The 15,644-nt window shown below is 33.0% G+C and overlaps 1 protein-coding gene across 2 annotated transcripts; it reads left to right on the top strand.

The window, feature by feature from the left end:
- The first annotated feature begins 1,214 nt into the window (after positions 1-1,214).
- On the top strand, positions 1,215-11,798 carry NGR-A17 (neuropeptide receptor A17). Of its 2 annotated transcripts, none has more exons than XM_013320669.1 (5): positions 1,215-1,251; positions 9,925-10,052; positions 10,529-10,704; positions 10,836-10,980; positions 11,061-11,798. In XM_013320669.1, exons 2-5 carry the CDS (start codon positions 9,944-9,946, stop codon positions 11,738-11,740), a joined length of 1,110 nt encoding a protein of 369 aa, XP_013176123.1. In that variant the 5' UTR covers positions 1,215-1,251; positions 9,925-9,943; the 3' UTR covers positions 11,741-11,798. The 2 variants fall into 2 exon arrangements, with proteins under 2 accessions (XP_013176123.1, XP_013176122.1); XM_013320668.1 differs by lacking the exon at positions 1,215-1,251 and adding an exon at positions 6,156-6,216.
- The last annotated feature ends 3,846 nt before the right edge of the window (positions 11,799-15,644 follow it).

Genomic DNA, 15,644 nt, shown 5'->3' with positions numbered 1-15,644 from the left:
ACATGCAGGCATTGATAGATAAAATTTTCAAATGATTCGTAAAACAATTTTTGAACTTTGTTGTTCATTTGTAAATATCGCATACAAGACTGAACAATTTTTCAGCTTACTTTATAAATTCACTAGCTGAGAAAATAATGATTCAAATAGTAAAAGTAAACAGCTAAAAGTTTCTTACAGATACAGACAGAATTACCTATTACTGTGGGATTCTGAGACCAAAATCAATATATTTTGGTCTTAGAAACCCACAGTATAAGTAAACATATCGTCGTCCCTATCATTAACTTTGATAAAACAGAGATAACAATATGTTTTAACTGTAGATTTTTTGTCTCAGAAACTTACGGTAAATGTTGTAATTTTAAGTTAGCTTTTACTGAATAAATAGAAATTGTAATTTCATGATTTAACGGAAATAAAGTATTAACAAATATTATTATTATAAAAGTGCGCTCACTTGACTGGGAACAGACGCTTTATCATTGAGGATCTATCAAGTGTTCTTAGTAAAATTGCTTTACTGTTATTTGTTATAATATTATCAGTTTGCAAAGGTTTCTTTCACGTAGTTTACCTATCTAATATTTACATTGATAAGAGGTTGGTTAGTTAAGTTGGAGGTTAAGTTAACCTAATTTGACTCTTCTTTTTTTACTTGTTTAAATATATCTCATTGTCTCAGTGCTAAATTAAGTATAAATTTATTCCAATAACTTTATAAAAACATCCTTAACTTAATGTAAAAGTGATCCTTGATAATCGGTAAATATCCAAGTGCTTGCTGTAAATATGCGCTTTAAGGCTAGTTTTTTTCTTTCAAATGTGATGAATATACTTGATGAACTAACTTCTTTAACAAGGCGAGTCTGTAAGGATGAAAATGTTTAAACGCTAGATGAATGGGGTTTGTTTTCACTTTTCACACATTCTACAGTCGACTCGCGATTGTTGTGCGAGACGCACGTGTCTCGTTATTTGTATTTTACTGATCTGCGAAGATTTTAAAAATTAAATTGAAAAATATTTATTTTGATTTTAGTATATTCTTTAAAATTAGTTAGAAATTTAGAAATGTTTGGATACTCTTATGTTATACTTAATAATGTTTATTTTTTAAATTAATATTAACCTAAAGTATGTTAAAATGTTAATTTATAATATTAGCAATTAATCAACAGTATAACTTTAATATGGTTAATTAAATTGTTTGAAGTTTAGTGAAATAAAAGTTTACTTTATAACTAATTGGTAAGTTATAGTTTTTCTTTTATTACGTCTTCTTTTGAATGTTGGTGATCAGCTACTCTCACAACTGTCCACGATAACTTCAACCCGCAAAAGCAAAGTTAAAAGCTAATCAAAAGTCTGTTGCAAAAAATCTTATAAATGCAAATCTTAATGGATGGATATTTGTTAAAAGGTGCTATAAATATTGCTGAAATTAGTCATAGATGTAGAACATAGTCTGGAAGAACACACCGGCTACTATTTTTTTTAATTCTGCGAGGACGGAGTCGCGGGCGACAGGTAGACAATTATAAAAGAAAAGAATGTTATTATTTTAATAGTAAAGTTAGAAGTACGAGTATCTAGTTGACGTGTCATTAGCGGAGTACCTCGTTACTTTGAGCTTTAATGAGGTCATTACTAAAGCGCTTGTGTTTTTTTTAATTTATTTTATAACTCGGAATTTATACAGTTTAATATCAAGTACTTTGTCAAGGTCACTGCATCAGGTGGTTGTAGTTTTATTAATACCTAGATATGCCTACATACTTTTAACCCAAAAGAATATGTTTTCACAATAGAGAATAGACACGATTGACATACCTCTATCGCGTCCTATTATCTGTGTTATACTGTTTTTGTTATGGAACTTTATAAAATGATAACTAACATTAACTTCATTGAATGATAGAAGTATTGCAACAGAAAACATAAACCCTATCTAACTGTTTAGAGAACGGTTTATCCATTATTGTACTATCCCATGTAATTAGCTAATCCGAATCCAATAATCAAGTCAAAGATTTTCGGTTGGTTGGGTTTATAATCGGATTCGGCCGTAAATTAAATGCATTTATAGTTTATAGTAGACTCCGTTCGCGTGGATATATAAAAAAACTTAATAAGTGTAGCCCACCCATCCATCCACCCACATCACATCCATCTAAACATTCGCATTTATAATATTAGCAACTTAAATAAAAAGGAGCATTTTCAAAACATAAATTTGAAAAAAAAATTGAATAGTATCCTATGTCCGTCTCCTGGCTCTAAGCTACCTCCTCACCAATTTTCAGCCATATCGGTAAAGCCATTCTTGAGTTATAAATTGTGTAACTAACACTACTTTCTTTTATATATATAGATTTCAAGTGGAACTTAAATCGGTTTTGTAAAGAAAATTGTGTGCTATCACAATAAATTATTCAGTAACGAAACACTCACGTATTTTCTCTTTTTACAGTCGCGAAGACAATAAGAGGTTTGTCGAATAAAAGGAGCCGCCAATTCAAAGATAGCTTTATAGAAAGTATTATTTATTCAATGCTCTTCGACACTTTTGCAAAGAAGAAAAGATTTTTTTATTTGGAAATATTCAAATTTTCTTCATATTACAAATCTTCATCATAATCTAAAGTATATACAACACATTTTACTTTTTCTTCTTTGTTCTTAGTCTACTAATTATTATTACCAATAAGGTTTATTATCACTTTTTATATTATAAGGTGGCAAGCGAGCAAGCCTATCATAATTCGCTGAAATAGCGAAGCAACTACTAACCATAGACATCCGTAATTTTTGCGCGTTACCTAACAATCGTTCTAATCTCTAGTGCTTAAAATATTACTCAAATAAACTCTCAAGTTACATGCATACAGGAGATAAAACTTTATCAATATATCAACGACTGATTTAGAATTCAAGGCAACCCTTTTCAGAGCTGTCCCACACGGTTTCTAATTGTTCCTACGCGGTTTTAACTACCGGAAGTGATTATAAGACAAATCACCCTTAATAGTAGTTGGGGTTATAACTATTGTTTTTGTCCACCCTTAAAACTTTCACGTTAGTTTTAGTGACAATATGATTATTATTTAGGTTTTTAATATAATAGTGAGGTTACGTAAATTATAATATCAATAGATCTCCAGAAAATCTAAAGTAATCTTAACAAAACCATTAAAGTGAAGACCAATAATTGTCTAACATCGACGGTTTCCCTTTAATTCTTGAGGAAAATCAACTCCGCAGAAGAGAAACCGGAGAGATGAATGTAAATAAGAAAGTTTTATTTAAAATTCTTGTCGTGATTTCGTACGTGAGGGGAAGTTTAGTAACAAATTTTCGTAGACTTTGAAATTATTGCTTTATAAAATTTTTGGAGCTTCTATATTGTGGTTTTATGAATAAGATAAAAGGAAGTTTTTATTTCGTTAAATACATACGTTAGTTCTCATAATTATGACCTTTGTAGACCCAAAGAGACAGTTCTATTTAAGTCTTATAGTTAATTTTGAGAATAAAAATAAGATTTCATCTATATAGAAATAATAAAATTAATTTGTGTCATAATAATAAATTATACAATCTGAATGTTGCTAGAAATCCTCTCGTTTGTTCGTTAACCAGTTGCGTGCCGAATACGTGATCTGAATTGAAAATTAATTATATTTACAGCACATAAAATGGATACTACATCTAAATTTAATTTAATAATACGGAGATGAATTTTAAATAATAATTAAATAGTGATATAATAAACAAAACACGACCTTTAAGAGAAAAGAGATATGATTTTACTTAATGTTCTATGAATAAAATGTACTATCAATGCATTAGTACCCACATACCTTGTTGTGTAAAGTCAAATTCAATAGAACTGAGAAATTACAACAAACCAATCTAAAGAATTTTACCTTTATAAGGCTGTAATTACTTAACTCTATATTAATTATTAAGTGACTTATTAATTAATCTACCAAAATGATACTATAAACTATATATTAAAACTAAACCAACTATAAATAAATTGTACTCCTAACTTCGTATATTCACAGTTCAATTTTGGAGTACATACTACGACACAGACATCGGGTGCGGCATAATGTGATATCATTTTTTTGTATCTATGTTGCCTTAACGCATCTACATTTTGCATTAAGTGCATATTTTTACAAGCCAATTTATATGTTCTAATAAGCCAATAGGTGAAGTAAACATACAAGGTGTAAACAATGGAATATGAGTTATCATTTAAATATGACAATCTTTTATCACATCGCTTTCGTCATAAATTAATATGACGAGAGTCGCACGCAGATATGACGCGATTTGATGACGCATTTCATTTTCATTCACAAAGAACTTTATAGCGTCTGCAATAGAATATTCCTACTAACATTCTCGTTGCTTTTATATTCCTTCAGTGAATTGGATTGGGTAGTTTTGAATTCTCACTGCATTGATATTGCTCCACATTCGGTTTTGATTGCTTTGACACAATTTCTGTGTTCAATGTCATCATTGCAAGCGGATTGGTGCACATTTATCGACTTTCAAGTTGTGCTTTGTGTTTAAGTAGTTAGGTTAACACGTAATTGAATAAAAACATCAATCTTTACATATATAATTCTTCTGTGCGTGTGTATGTCACTGAACTTCTCTCAAACGACTGGACCGATTTTGATGAAATTTTTTGTGTGTGTTCAAGGGGATCTGGGAATGGTTTATATTCACAATTTTGTCCGCTGGACAATGTTTTTTTAATTGATTTTTAATTTATTACTAGTTGTTGATTTTGGAATGTTTTACCAACAGACGGCGCTACCATCGCAGTGTCAAATTTTAAATAATATATGCATTTTCAAATTAAAGACGTGTAGACAGGACAACGTCTGTCGGGTCCGCTAGTTACGATATAAATGTTCAATGGAAGTATTAATAAAAATGCTAAGCTATTTTTTTCAGAATTTAATGGATGCGTTATTTTTAAATAAACTTTTTTAACTTTGCTATCATGATTTAGGAGCATAACATAATATTTTAAAGTTATTTGACTTGCTATAAGACTTATAAACTTTGAAGCGCTTTAAACAACTGAGATATTTTAAAAACTTACAATTATTTTTACTTTACTATATAATATATTAATATAATTGTTATAAATTTTAACGTATATCGTAACAAAGTTTTAAATCCCAAAAGCCTTATTTCAAACTATTGTCAGTAAAATCATAAAATCAGATGTTAACCGTCCCCTTGACAAAAAAGTTCAGTAATAACATTCCTTCGGTACTAAGTTTTGAAGAACAATTAAGTTGACTGTGGAAATAGGTAGCAAATTTTCTTAGGCCGCCTAACTTAGTTGGTTCTTCGTAATTGTTTAAAATTAAGTTATTAAAATTATTATAACACCTTTTCTTGTAATTTACTTTGACATATTTTAAAAAACAGAGCACTCTTATTTCACAGTTTGGATTAACACACACTCAGGACACAAGGTCAAATTGACCTTTACTTAATTCCGCCCTCGAATCTATCCGCGCGGAATTAAAAAAAGCGTAATAACTAGCCTATGTATTCTTATCGGCTATGTTCTACATCTATGCCAAATTTCAGCTAGATCCGTTCAGTCGTTCCGCAGATATCTTCAAACATCCATCCATTTAAACATTCGCATTCGCATTATAATATTAGTAAGATAAAAATGTTAGTTAAAAAATTCCAAAACATTGTAATTTTTTAACTAACATTTGGGAGCATTTGCATTAAAACGTAATAAAAAGATTTTCAGGATGAATCTAAGAAAATTTTACACACGTATTGAGTCGAAGGTTCATAGTATCTTTCAGTGTGACCGTGACGTCCATGCGGGTTGGACGTCTTTTACTTTTACAGACTTATTTGTTTTTCATCCGCGCACGAACAGAAATGCTTAGCTGAGCTAACTTAGTCGTAAATTTACTATAATTGTAAAATGTAAATAATTAATGGAATTTTATTTTTAAATTGTGGTGTTTTAAAATAATTTAGTGTTTTATTTTTATAAACTATATTTCTTCAACTTAAAATTATTCTTGTAATTTAATATCTATTTTAATAAGTAAATAATTTTTTTTATTCATTTTCTAATGCATAAATTGGAGGTATTTGCGGTGTAATTAAAAATAAAAAACAAGTGTAGTTATTTGGATTTATCAACAGGTAAACATTTTGCGTTTGAACCTCAAGTGCTCCTCTAAATTATATATTTATAAATACATTAAAATATTTAATATTTTTACTATTATTATATAAGGAATACTTAATACTATCAGTATTTTAAGTATTTATCATAATTAAGTATTTTTAACACATTTTGACATGTAGAGGCGTTAGTATGCAATCCATCATTCACGGTTAAGAAGCTTATTTTATCTTTATTCACATTTCTCTCTCATTTAAAGACATTAATCGTGGGTTTCTGAGACCAAAACCCGCGTTTAGAATATATTGTTATCTCTGTTATATCAAATATAACGACAGGGATAATATGTTCAGAGCTTTTAGTTTCAGAAATCCACGGTAAGACATTGTATAAATTAAAATTGGTAATAAATTACACGTACAGTTAACACACATTTATAAGTTAACTTGGCATTGGTATTGTTTGATTGTTCGTTGTAATAAAATTTAACTATAATAGAATCGGTGTTACGTACTACGTCCTTTTTAAGGAACATATTTAAAAAAAAACTTGTCAATTCGACGCCGAAAATATTAAGAGATTACGATATCGGACTTAATAAAAAATAAACAACATTTATAAAAGTTGATATCAATTTTAATTATTTTCGTCCTCGTTCTACTCTCGAAGCAAACATTTCATAATATTCATTAACTCTACATCTCTCATAGACATTTATTAATAATTTCTAACCTCTTAATTTTACTTAATCAACACTATGAAAATTACCAAGCATTGATTACTATAGTACTATAGAGAAGATTTTTTAATTAATTACACTGATTTTATATGCCTTTTTATTTTTCGGATTAAAGAATATTTAAAGTATACAAATTGTCACAATATGTCATCATCAACCTGCCCTTATCCCTATCGAGGGTCGGCACAGTATGTACCACTCCTCCATACATCTCTATCAGCCGTCATATCCGAGTCTACCCCCTTCTTACGCATATCCTCTTTCACACAGTCATTCCATACTCTTTTTGGTCTTTCTCTACCTTTGTAGCCATCCACATTCAATCTCATTACTTTTTTGCTTATATCATCAATATCCCTCCGCATAACATGTCCAAACCGCTAATCTTTTACTCCTAAAATTGTCACAATGTGTATAGAATTAATTTACATTTTAAAATTAGTTTGTTCATTCAAAGTGTAAAGCGTAAACGGAAAGGTAAACAATGAAACAAATTGTTTAATTAAAATGAATTAAGGCCGACATTTTAATTTAGTACGTTGTTTTATGTCTGTAACCCCAGTATACAATAGGCAAGCAAAGTTGCCTCGTATTAAAGTCGTTAAAAATACAAGCTAACTACAGACAAGTTTGAATAAAGCTACGTTGCCTGAAATTTAAAAAAAATTAAAAACATTTCAGTTTAAAACAAAGTATACTGTAAAATATTAACGTGGTTTTTCAGTACCTATATGTGTGCTACAATATTTTATCACAGTTTTTCTAAAACAATAAGAAAGCTTATAACATTTGTTTTGGCAGTGGAGACCAACTCTAAGACTCGAATATTGGCTCGTAGGTTACATTAATTAAAGAGTTTTAACAATATCACATTATTGCTCGACTGTCGACGAAGGGCCCTGACTGTACGTCTGTTTGTCAAGTTTTTTCTCTTAATTCTCTGACAAACCAATATTAAAATGTCTGTATTAAAACAGTTAGAAATCGTTAAAATAAAACATAACCATAATCAAGATTAAAGCAAGTTATAGGTTGGTTTGTGGTTGCTGTTGCTTTGATTGTGTGGTCTCTATGTACCACAGATTCTACTACTATAGAATTTTCAAGATATCCAAATAAAAGTGAACACGAATTTTAGGTTAGTCCAAAAACTATTGTACTGAAATTGTACTTTAAATGTTTGTACTCTAACCTCATTATATTTTTTTCTGAAAGAAAGACACGATGGAATTTTGTTTTTATTAGTATTGTCTGAAAATAAAATTGGTAAAAAATTGTCAAATATACTTTAACAAAAAAATATGTACGAATGTAAAATACATTTGAAATTTGTTCGGTTTGAAGGATTTTCGGACGGTATAATTTTATTACAAATCAGGATAAAAAAAGGTCGGACCAGCTGGAGCTATTTCGTATCATTTGCTTTACCAGAAAATGGCTTGAATGAGAATAAATTAAATAAATATTCACACTCTTCTATCAAAATTTAATGTTTTTATGTCTTACAAATTATTAAATCTAAGTACACTGTTCCTAAAAAACAAATAAATAAAGTAAATTAACAAAGTGAAATTGTACTTTAAGAACATGCATGTTGACGCAGCAACACGGAAATGTACGCTAAAAGCAGTCACATTACTCAAAACTTAAAAGGTCAGAGTTTACCAGAAGAAATGCCGGTTTTAACAGTTATAAGAAATTTTTATATTTTAATTTCTTAGTCAGTGGTTTATTTTTTTAACTTTATAATTATAATTCTAAAAAGTGCCATTTCAAGCGTAAAAATACTATGTTACTAGCTGTTGCCTGCGACTCCGTCCGCGCGGTATTAATAAAAAAAAACTTAACTAGTGGCCTATGTGTTCTTCAGCCTAAGATTTATATCGGTGCCAAAATTCATGAAGATCCGTTCAGACGTTCTGCAGATACATTCAAATAAACATCCATCCATCCATCCGAACATTCGCATTAGTAAGATTAAATAATATTGACGCTTATCTTTTATCCACAATAATATATAAAAAATACATATATTTAGTATTTGAAATGCACTGTATCCAATTAATAAAGTCCTATTTGTAATTTCATTTCCATTTTCTCCACAAACCAAACGACATTTTCTCTTTTGAAAACGAAATTTTCCTTAAAGTTTCGAAAGTTAATTATTTCTGAATAATGTTTCTGCCACTGTCCAACTTACCGGAGTTCCGGAAGGTTTTTAAGTTACGTATTGTAATCGACTTCGTGCAGGAAAACATTTATATGATTAGAAAATGTACATTTAAAATATGAAAATGTATAATACATATAATTAAAATGCACAATTTATTTGACGACAAAATGGGATACTTGCATTCTCTTATATAATCTATATATTCTATTCCGTTCAACTGTTTTTCGGATATGAAATCATTCTATTAATATCTTTCTCATTTAATTTTTACATTTACTTTATTTCATTACACCACCAATCACGTATTCATATATTTAAACGCTAGCCAACATTTTCATTCATTTCATTTAGTCTCAAAAGCCAGTTCCTCATTCTTGGTGCTTGTTATAAACAGCCACAATTACTAAACACCGATCTCAAAGGCGTCAATAGCCTAATGGTTAAGGGTACGGATTTCCGATCACGAGGTCGGGGGTCGAATCCCGCCATTCGACTATTGTCGTAAACCATATCCTAGCACAAGCCTAGAGCTTAGTTGGAATGGTAAAAGAAACATTAGTAAATTTACGAAAAATCTGCTAATATTTAATTAAAAAAAAACATCCCATCCCCACAATTGGAGAATCATTACGGATTGGCAATATCATTCAATATGCTTTATGAAGAAAAACCAATACCAACGCCAATCACTGACACAAACAGCAAACACCAAACAAAAATAAGGCAAACACCTATTTCATGTTTGTTTAGTATTCGATGTTGGCCGTTGTTTGACAAGCTTGAGGATTCGACTTTATTATGTAATATTTGCAGTGCGGAGTGATGTAGCGTGATGTACAGCAACGAGAGTACAGCGGGCGAGGTTGAGGACACACCGACACAGGACCACCTCGCTCTGCTCATTGTTCTGTACGTCTTTGTCTCAATAATAGGTATAGTGGGTGAGTGTGCAACTAACCTTATGTTTTGTTGTTCATAGACTTTCTACAAAGAGATTTTATATGGCATTTTTTTATTAAAATTTCTCATTCATTGCATGTTTTTCGAATTCGTTATTTAAATTTTCACGTTTATTCTAGTTCATACTCTAACTGACCTAAATTCCGATACATGTTATATTGATATTGTCATCTTCAATCACACCATTTACTTGTCACTACAAGCTTTGTATCATATTTTTGCCACATAAAAATCCTCATAAATCATGTAAATACGTTATGACTTCGCAATAATTCGCTCTGGCATTATTCCATATCATTACATTATTTGGAATTCGTTCAAACATAAAATTAAATTGTACATATATGTTACAATATTCATTCATAATCGTATTTTAATAGGAATAGTTGGATAATTTTGTGAAGATTTATAATAGATTTTTGTCTGGTTGGTTTTTAATGTCTTTTTCTGTTACCAGGCAATGTGAGTTTAATGGCGGCGCTGGCGTCGAGCGGCGCGTGCCGGCTGCGAACGCCGCAGCTGCTGAGCGCGTGCGCTGCTGACCTATTGGTATGTGCAGCAAGCGCGCCGCTCGCCGCCGCACGCGCCGCCCACCTGCACCGCCTGCCTTGCCATGTCACACACTATATAGAAGTAAGATCTCGATATCGTAATTTGAAAAGCGTCACAAACAATAACTACTTTTATTACTTGACGTGACAACGTGGACTTCCAAAATGTATAGTATATGTGTATGTAGTATGAACATGTATGTGTTGTGGCAGTCATTCCCGGTGGCGGCGAGCACGCTGTCACTGGTGGCGATGGCGACAGACCGGTGTGGCGCGGTGCTGCGCGGCCGCGAGAACCCGCTATGTGCAAGGCCTTACGTCGCCGTGGCCGCAGTGTGGGTGGCCGCTTTTATACTCGGTGAGCACTACTTTATCGTATGATGAGGATACAGAATTCAATATTAATCTGTTTTTATTATGGAGATAATTTGTTTGCAGGCGCCGTGATGATGATAGCGACATGCGTGTCGTGCCCCCCACTTGCGGCGGCGCACGCCGTTGTCACGTACTGCATTCCGGTGGTGGCGGTGATGCGTTGCCACTGGGCAGTGCGCGTCAAGCTGACCGCACTCTCGCTGACGGCACGCGCGGCACACGGTGAGCTGCCGCTGCCCGTTCCGCTCATTCGCCGACCCACGCACGTCATCATTGTCGCCGGCGTCGGCCGGGAGCGCCGCGACGCTGTCGACGTCGGCGACACCAGAAGCAAAAAGAAGCTCCAACCTAGCCTACTTGGGCCACAACCGCAAACCTCGACGCTGCGGTCGCGGCGACGGCTCGGGAACGTCCTCGTCGCGATCAGCTTAATCTTCGCAGCGTGCTGGTGTCCACACGCCACCTTCGTTATATCCAGCGCATTTGGGGTGCGCGTGCCAGCCGCCGCAGCACAATACGCACTGCTACTGGGACACGCGCACTCAGCGCTGAACGCAGCCGCCTATTGGTTGCTGAACAGGCACGCGCTGACGGCGGCTTGCGTGGCATGGCGCATGCCGCAGCTGCGCGTGCGGGAGGAGCGGCCTTCTTCCACCAACGAAGCGGCGCTGGGCGCGTTCCACCCGCGGTTGGCGCGCCCGGCGCCTTCGCCGCGACCGCCGCCTTCTAGCTTTTTATATTGAACTCCTTTATCTTCTAAGCTCTATCGATCTGTGATTCCTGTCTCTCAGTGCCTCGTAGACTACGGCCAGCCCCGCACTCCGGGGAGCCGCTCGTTTCGTCGTTATAAACGTGGTTGTTTGAGATTTTATGGAGAATAATAATATCTGTGAAGCAATAAAATGCATGAAACACTCTTGCTAGTTTTATTATAGCTAAACCATAAAAGTTTTCATTTACCTTTTCCAAAAGCTATACTCATCAGGAAATTATACTCTTCGTCGGGTAATAATATACCTGATTTTTTTTTAAACTAATGACTTTTGTTTTACTTCTGTTTTCTTCTACTACAGAAAAGGAGAGGATAAGTGGCTTTTACATGAGATCAACAGAAATTAAAATACTTATACTGAATGGTACTGGTACATCGCGTCAGTATTCCTCCGACTCTATTATTGATGAAGTGATGGATAAAAATGTTGTTATAACATATGCAGATATCGAGTTATTGTACTGAATTCTGTATATCTTATTAGAAAGTTTATTTACTAAACTTTTACATCAAAAAGTTGTTCATACTTTCTGTAACTGAAGACAAATCAAATTTTCCTATTCACACAAACGAATTCGTTGATTGATTAGTTATCAATTCACTTTGATTAATCAATGTTTTAATTTATTCGTCCGTCAAAAGAAAATTAGAGAATTTAATTTATGTAAATATTATTAATGAATGAAGTGAATATATTAAACTACAGTTTAATTAAGAACCTTTAATTATTTAAAACACAGTTATATATTCTTTAATACGGTGTGAAAAACTTTTAGAGCGTGTTCTACATCTATGCCAAATTTCATTGAAATCCATTGAGCCGTTGTGGAGATATCTAACAAACATCCATCCAAACATTAAACTTTCCCTTTTACAATATTACTGAAAAGAAAGATTAACAGGACTTTATGTTTATTAATATCGAAATTACACCTGTCGCCATGATATCACAACTCACTAATACGCTACCGGGTTGTTAAAAAATAGCTACAAACAATTGGATACGCGCATATTTGTCATAAAACAAAATATCTTTCAAAAATATTATACTATCCAGTATCCCCTCGTTTAGTAAGCCGGGCGCTTGAGGGTTAAATATTTGCTTTGATGCCTCACAGAATAGGTAAACGTTAGTTTTGCTTTATTTCTGTCGACACACAATGTAAACACAGAGTTCTGTCATTGAAAATACAAGAGCTTTTTTTTTCTTTTTCATTAACATTTTAATTTATTAAAAGTATGGCTTTTTTGTCCCAGTATTAATTTTTCATATCTTTAATGGAAACTTTTTTAAATAGTGATCGTCAGTTTACTACTGTCTTAATTATTGTAGTAAGTGTTAATACTGTCGCCCGCAGCTCCGTCCGCGTGGATATATGTATAAAAAAAAACTTCATTAGTGTAGTCCACCCATCCATCCATCCATCCATCCATCGATATCACATACGTCTAAACATTCGCATTTATAATATTAGTGAGTTAAATAAAAAGCAGCTCTTCAAGGCATAAATTCGAAAAAAAATAATCAATAGTATCCTATGTCCGTCTCCTGGCTCTAAACTACCTCCTCACCAATTTTCAGGCATATCGATAAAGCCGTTCTTGAGTTATAAACAGTGTAACTAACACGACTTTCTTTTATATATATATATAGATTATTACTTCAACATAAAATTACGTAGAGAGAAATCTACGACCATTGTCTGTGGGTTTCCAATAGTTAGTCTATATCTTCTGTGACCATTTAAGCACTTTAAGTAGTAGTAAATTTAATTTTTCGTGATATTTATATTATTTTCCCAGTAGAACCTTTTCATGTATCATCGTCATCATCATCTCCGTGACCTAATCCCATTCTCGTACGGTTATCTCACCAGTTTTCTTCCTTCAATCTATTTTCCATCATCTCAGTCATGTTACGCATTTCACGCATCCATCTTTTCCTAGACCTACATCTACCAGTGTACCCTTCTACACTTGTAACTTAAATTCTCCTTTACGCTTTAGGTTCTTCTCTTCCCATAACATGACATTAACTGCCCCAAATAATATTACCATTTATGCCAGATGGAAATCACACCACGGATTTAACATTTTTATCTTTTATACACATGATGTAATCTTTTTTAATGGATGTATGATCCTTTTAAATTAGGATGTCATTAGTGCAGGATTTATGCAAGATCCCTTTGGATTAACGCACGTCACGTTCATAGTAATCACGTTTAAAATGAATTTCATACGATTTAAAGGATTAGAGCATTTCAATTTAGAAGAATTATTTTAACTGTCAATAATTTTCAGAACTTTTTACTATAAATTTTGGTTTTAACTTTTTGAATTTCTTTTTTCTTTTAAGGACTAAAAGAAAGGAATAAAAGACAATATTTTATAAGATATAGGGTGCGCAAATAAGTTCTCGCTGTTTGTCAATAGATGGCTCTACTACTCTAATATATCAAAGTGTAATTTGTTAGAAGCGTAAAAGTCTTCACAAGTGCCTTTGTCGGCATAAAACTATTATAAAAGTTTATTTTTAAAAGATGTACAATTTTCATTTTTACGAACATTGTTTAAAGCTTTTTTATAAAGAACGCCGTCTTCTTATTCAAGAGTTATTGAATAATATTAAAATTCCTTATTTAACTTAGCTAAATCTTATATATAAAATTTTCGTGTCACAATTTTCGTTCCCATACTCCTCCGAAACGGCTTGACCGATTCTCATGAAATTTTGTGAGCATATTGAGTAGGTCTGAGAATCGGCCAACATCTATTTTTAAATCCGCTCGGACAAAGTTGCGGGCGACAGCTGGTAAATTATAAAATACTAGCGGACCCGACAGACGTTGTCCTGTCTACACGTCTTTAATTTGAATAAATTAATATGAAGTTAATATTTGATGAAAATTGTGAATCTAAACCATTCCCAGATCCCCTTGAACACACACAAAAAATTTCATCAAAATCGGTCCAGTCGTTTGAGAGTTCAGTGACATACACACTCACAGAAGAATTATATATATAAAGATTAAACATGTATAATTTTGGTGGTCGCTGGGGTCAGTGTCGCTAGAATATTAATTAAATATTAACAATCAGAAATTATTTTTTAAAAAACAATTTTTAAAATTTCTAATATCACTGGTCAGTATTCAACCACCTTTAGTTGAAATAGCTTTACTTTATTCAATTTCAATACATTTTTTCATTTAGTTATGATTGTATGCGCAAGCGCATGTACCAGCATAAAAGTTATTATGTTCCTAATACTTATAATTTAAATCAAATTATTGATTAGATATATTTTTAAATTATTTAGGAAAAAATAACAGTTGTCTACTAGGTATTATGAATTTAATAGTATGGAGACGCAGAGGACGCTGTTGCCTCGCATGGGCAACAACGTCCTCTGCGAAATTATCAACGCTGCGAGATCCGAGGTTGTGCTATCGCGCATGCGTCACCCCACCAGCTGCATGAGACCCACAGGGGCAGGAGGACGGGGAGCGGGGAGCGGGGGAGCCTCGCGTTACTCGCCAGTCCGTCGTCATATTCGATTCCTGCAAAAATGATAAATGCAATTTCCAAATAGACGTAGAGACTTCGAGTTAATAATGTAGTTTTATACAATAAATTCAATATGTTTGTTACAAACCATGTAAGTATTACAGATTATACAAACCTAAAACATGAAATTAGATAAATTCTTTTTTTTATATCATAAGGTGGCAAACGATCGAGCGGCCATCTGAAATCGCTGAAATAGCAAAGTGACCGTTGCCCACAGACATACGCAATCGCATATGCGTTGCCTACCTTTAATTGACAGAGGAGAGGATACACAGAAAGAAAATATTTTTCCTTTCCATGCA

The sequence above is a fragment of the Papilio xuthus genome, unplaced genomic scaffold, assembly GCF_000836235.2.
Source record: "Papilio xuthus unplaced genomic scaffold, Pxut_1.1 DF825946.1, whole genome shotgun sequence".
Taxonomy (NCBI): domain Eukaryota; kingdom Metazoa; phylum Arthropoda; class Insecta; order Lepidoptera; family Papilionidae; genus Papilio; species Papilio xuthus.
This window is presented reverse-complemented; position numbering and strand designations above follow the sequence as displayed.

Bases quoted from the DNA above. Each gene is read 5' to 3' on its own strand.
- NGR-A17 (XM_013320669.1), top strand. From the start codon at position 9,944: ATGTACAGCAACGAGAGTACAGCGGGCGAGGTTGAGGACACACCGACA. The intron at 10,053-10,528 runs GTGAGTGTGCAA...TTCTGTTACCAG, and splicing joins CTCAATAATAGGTATAGTGG to GCAATGTGAGTTTAATGGCG. The intron at 10,705-10,835 runs GTAAGATCTCGA...GTGTTGTGGCAG, and splicing joins ATGTCACACACTATATAGAA to TCATTCCCGGTGGCGGCGAG.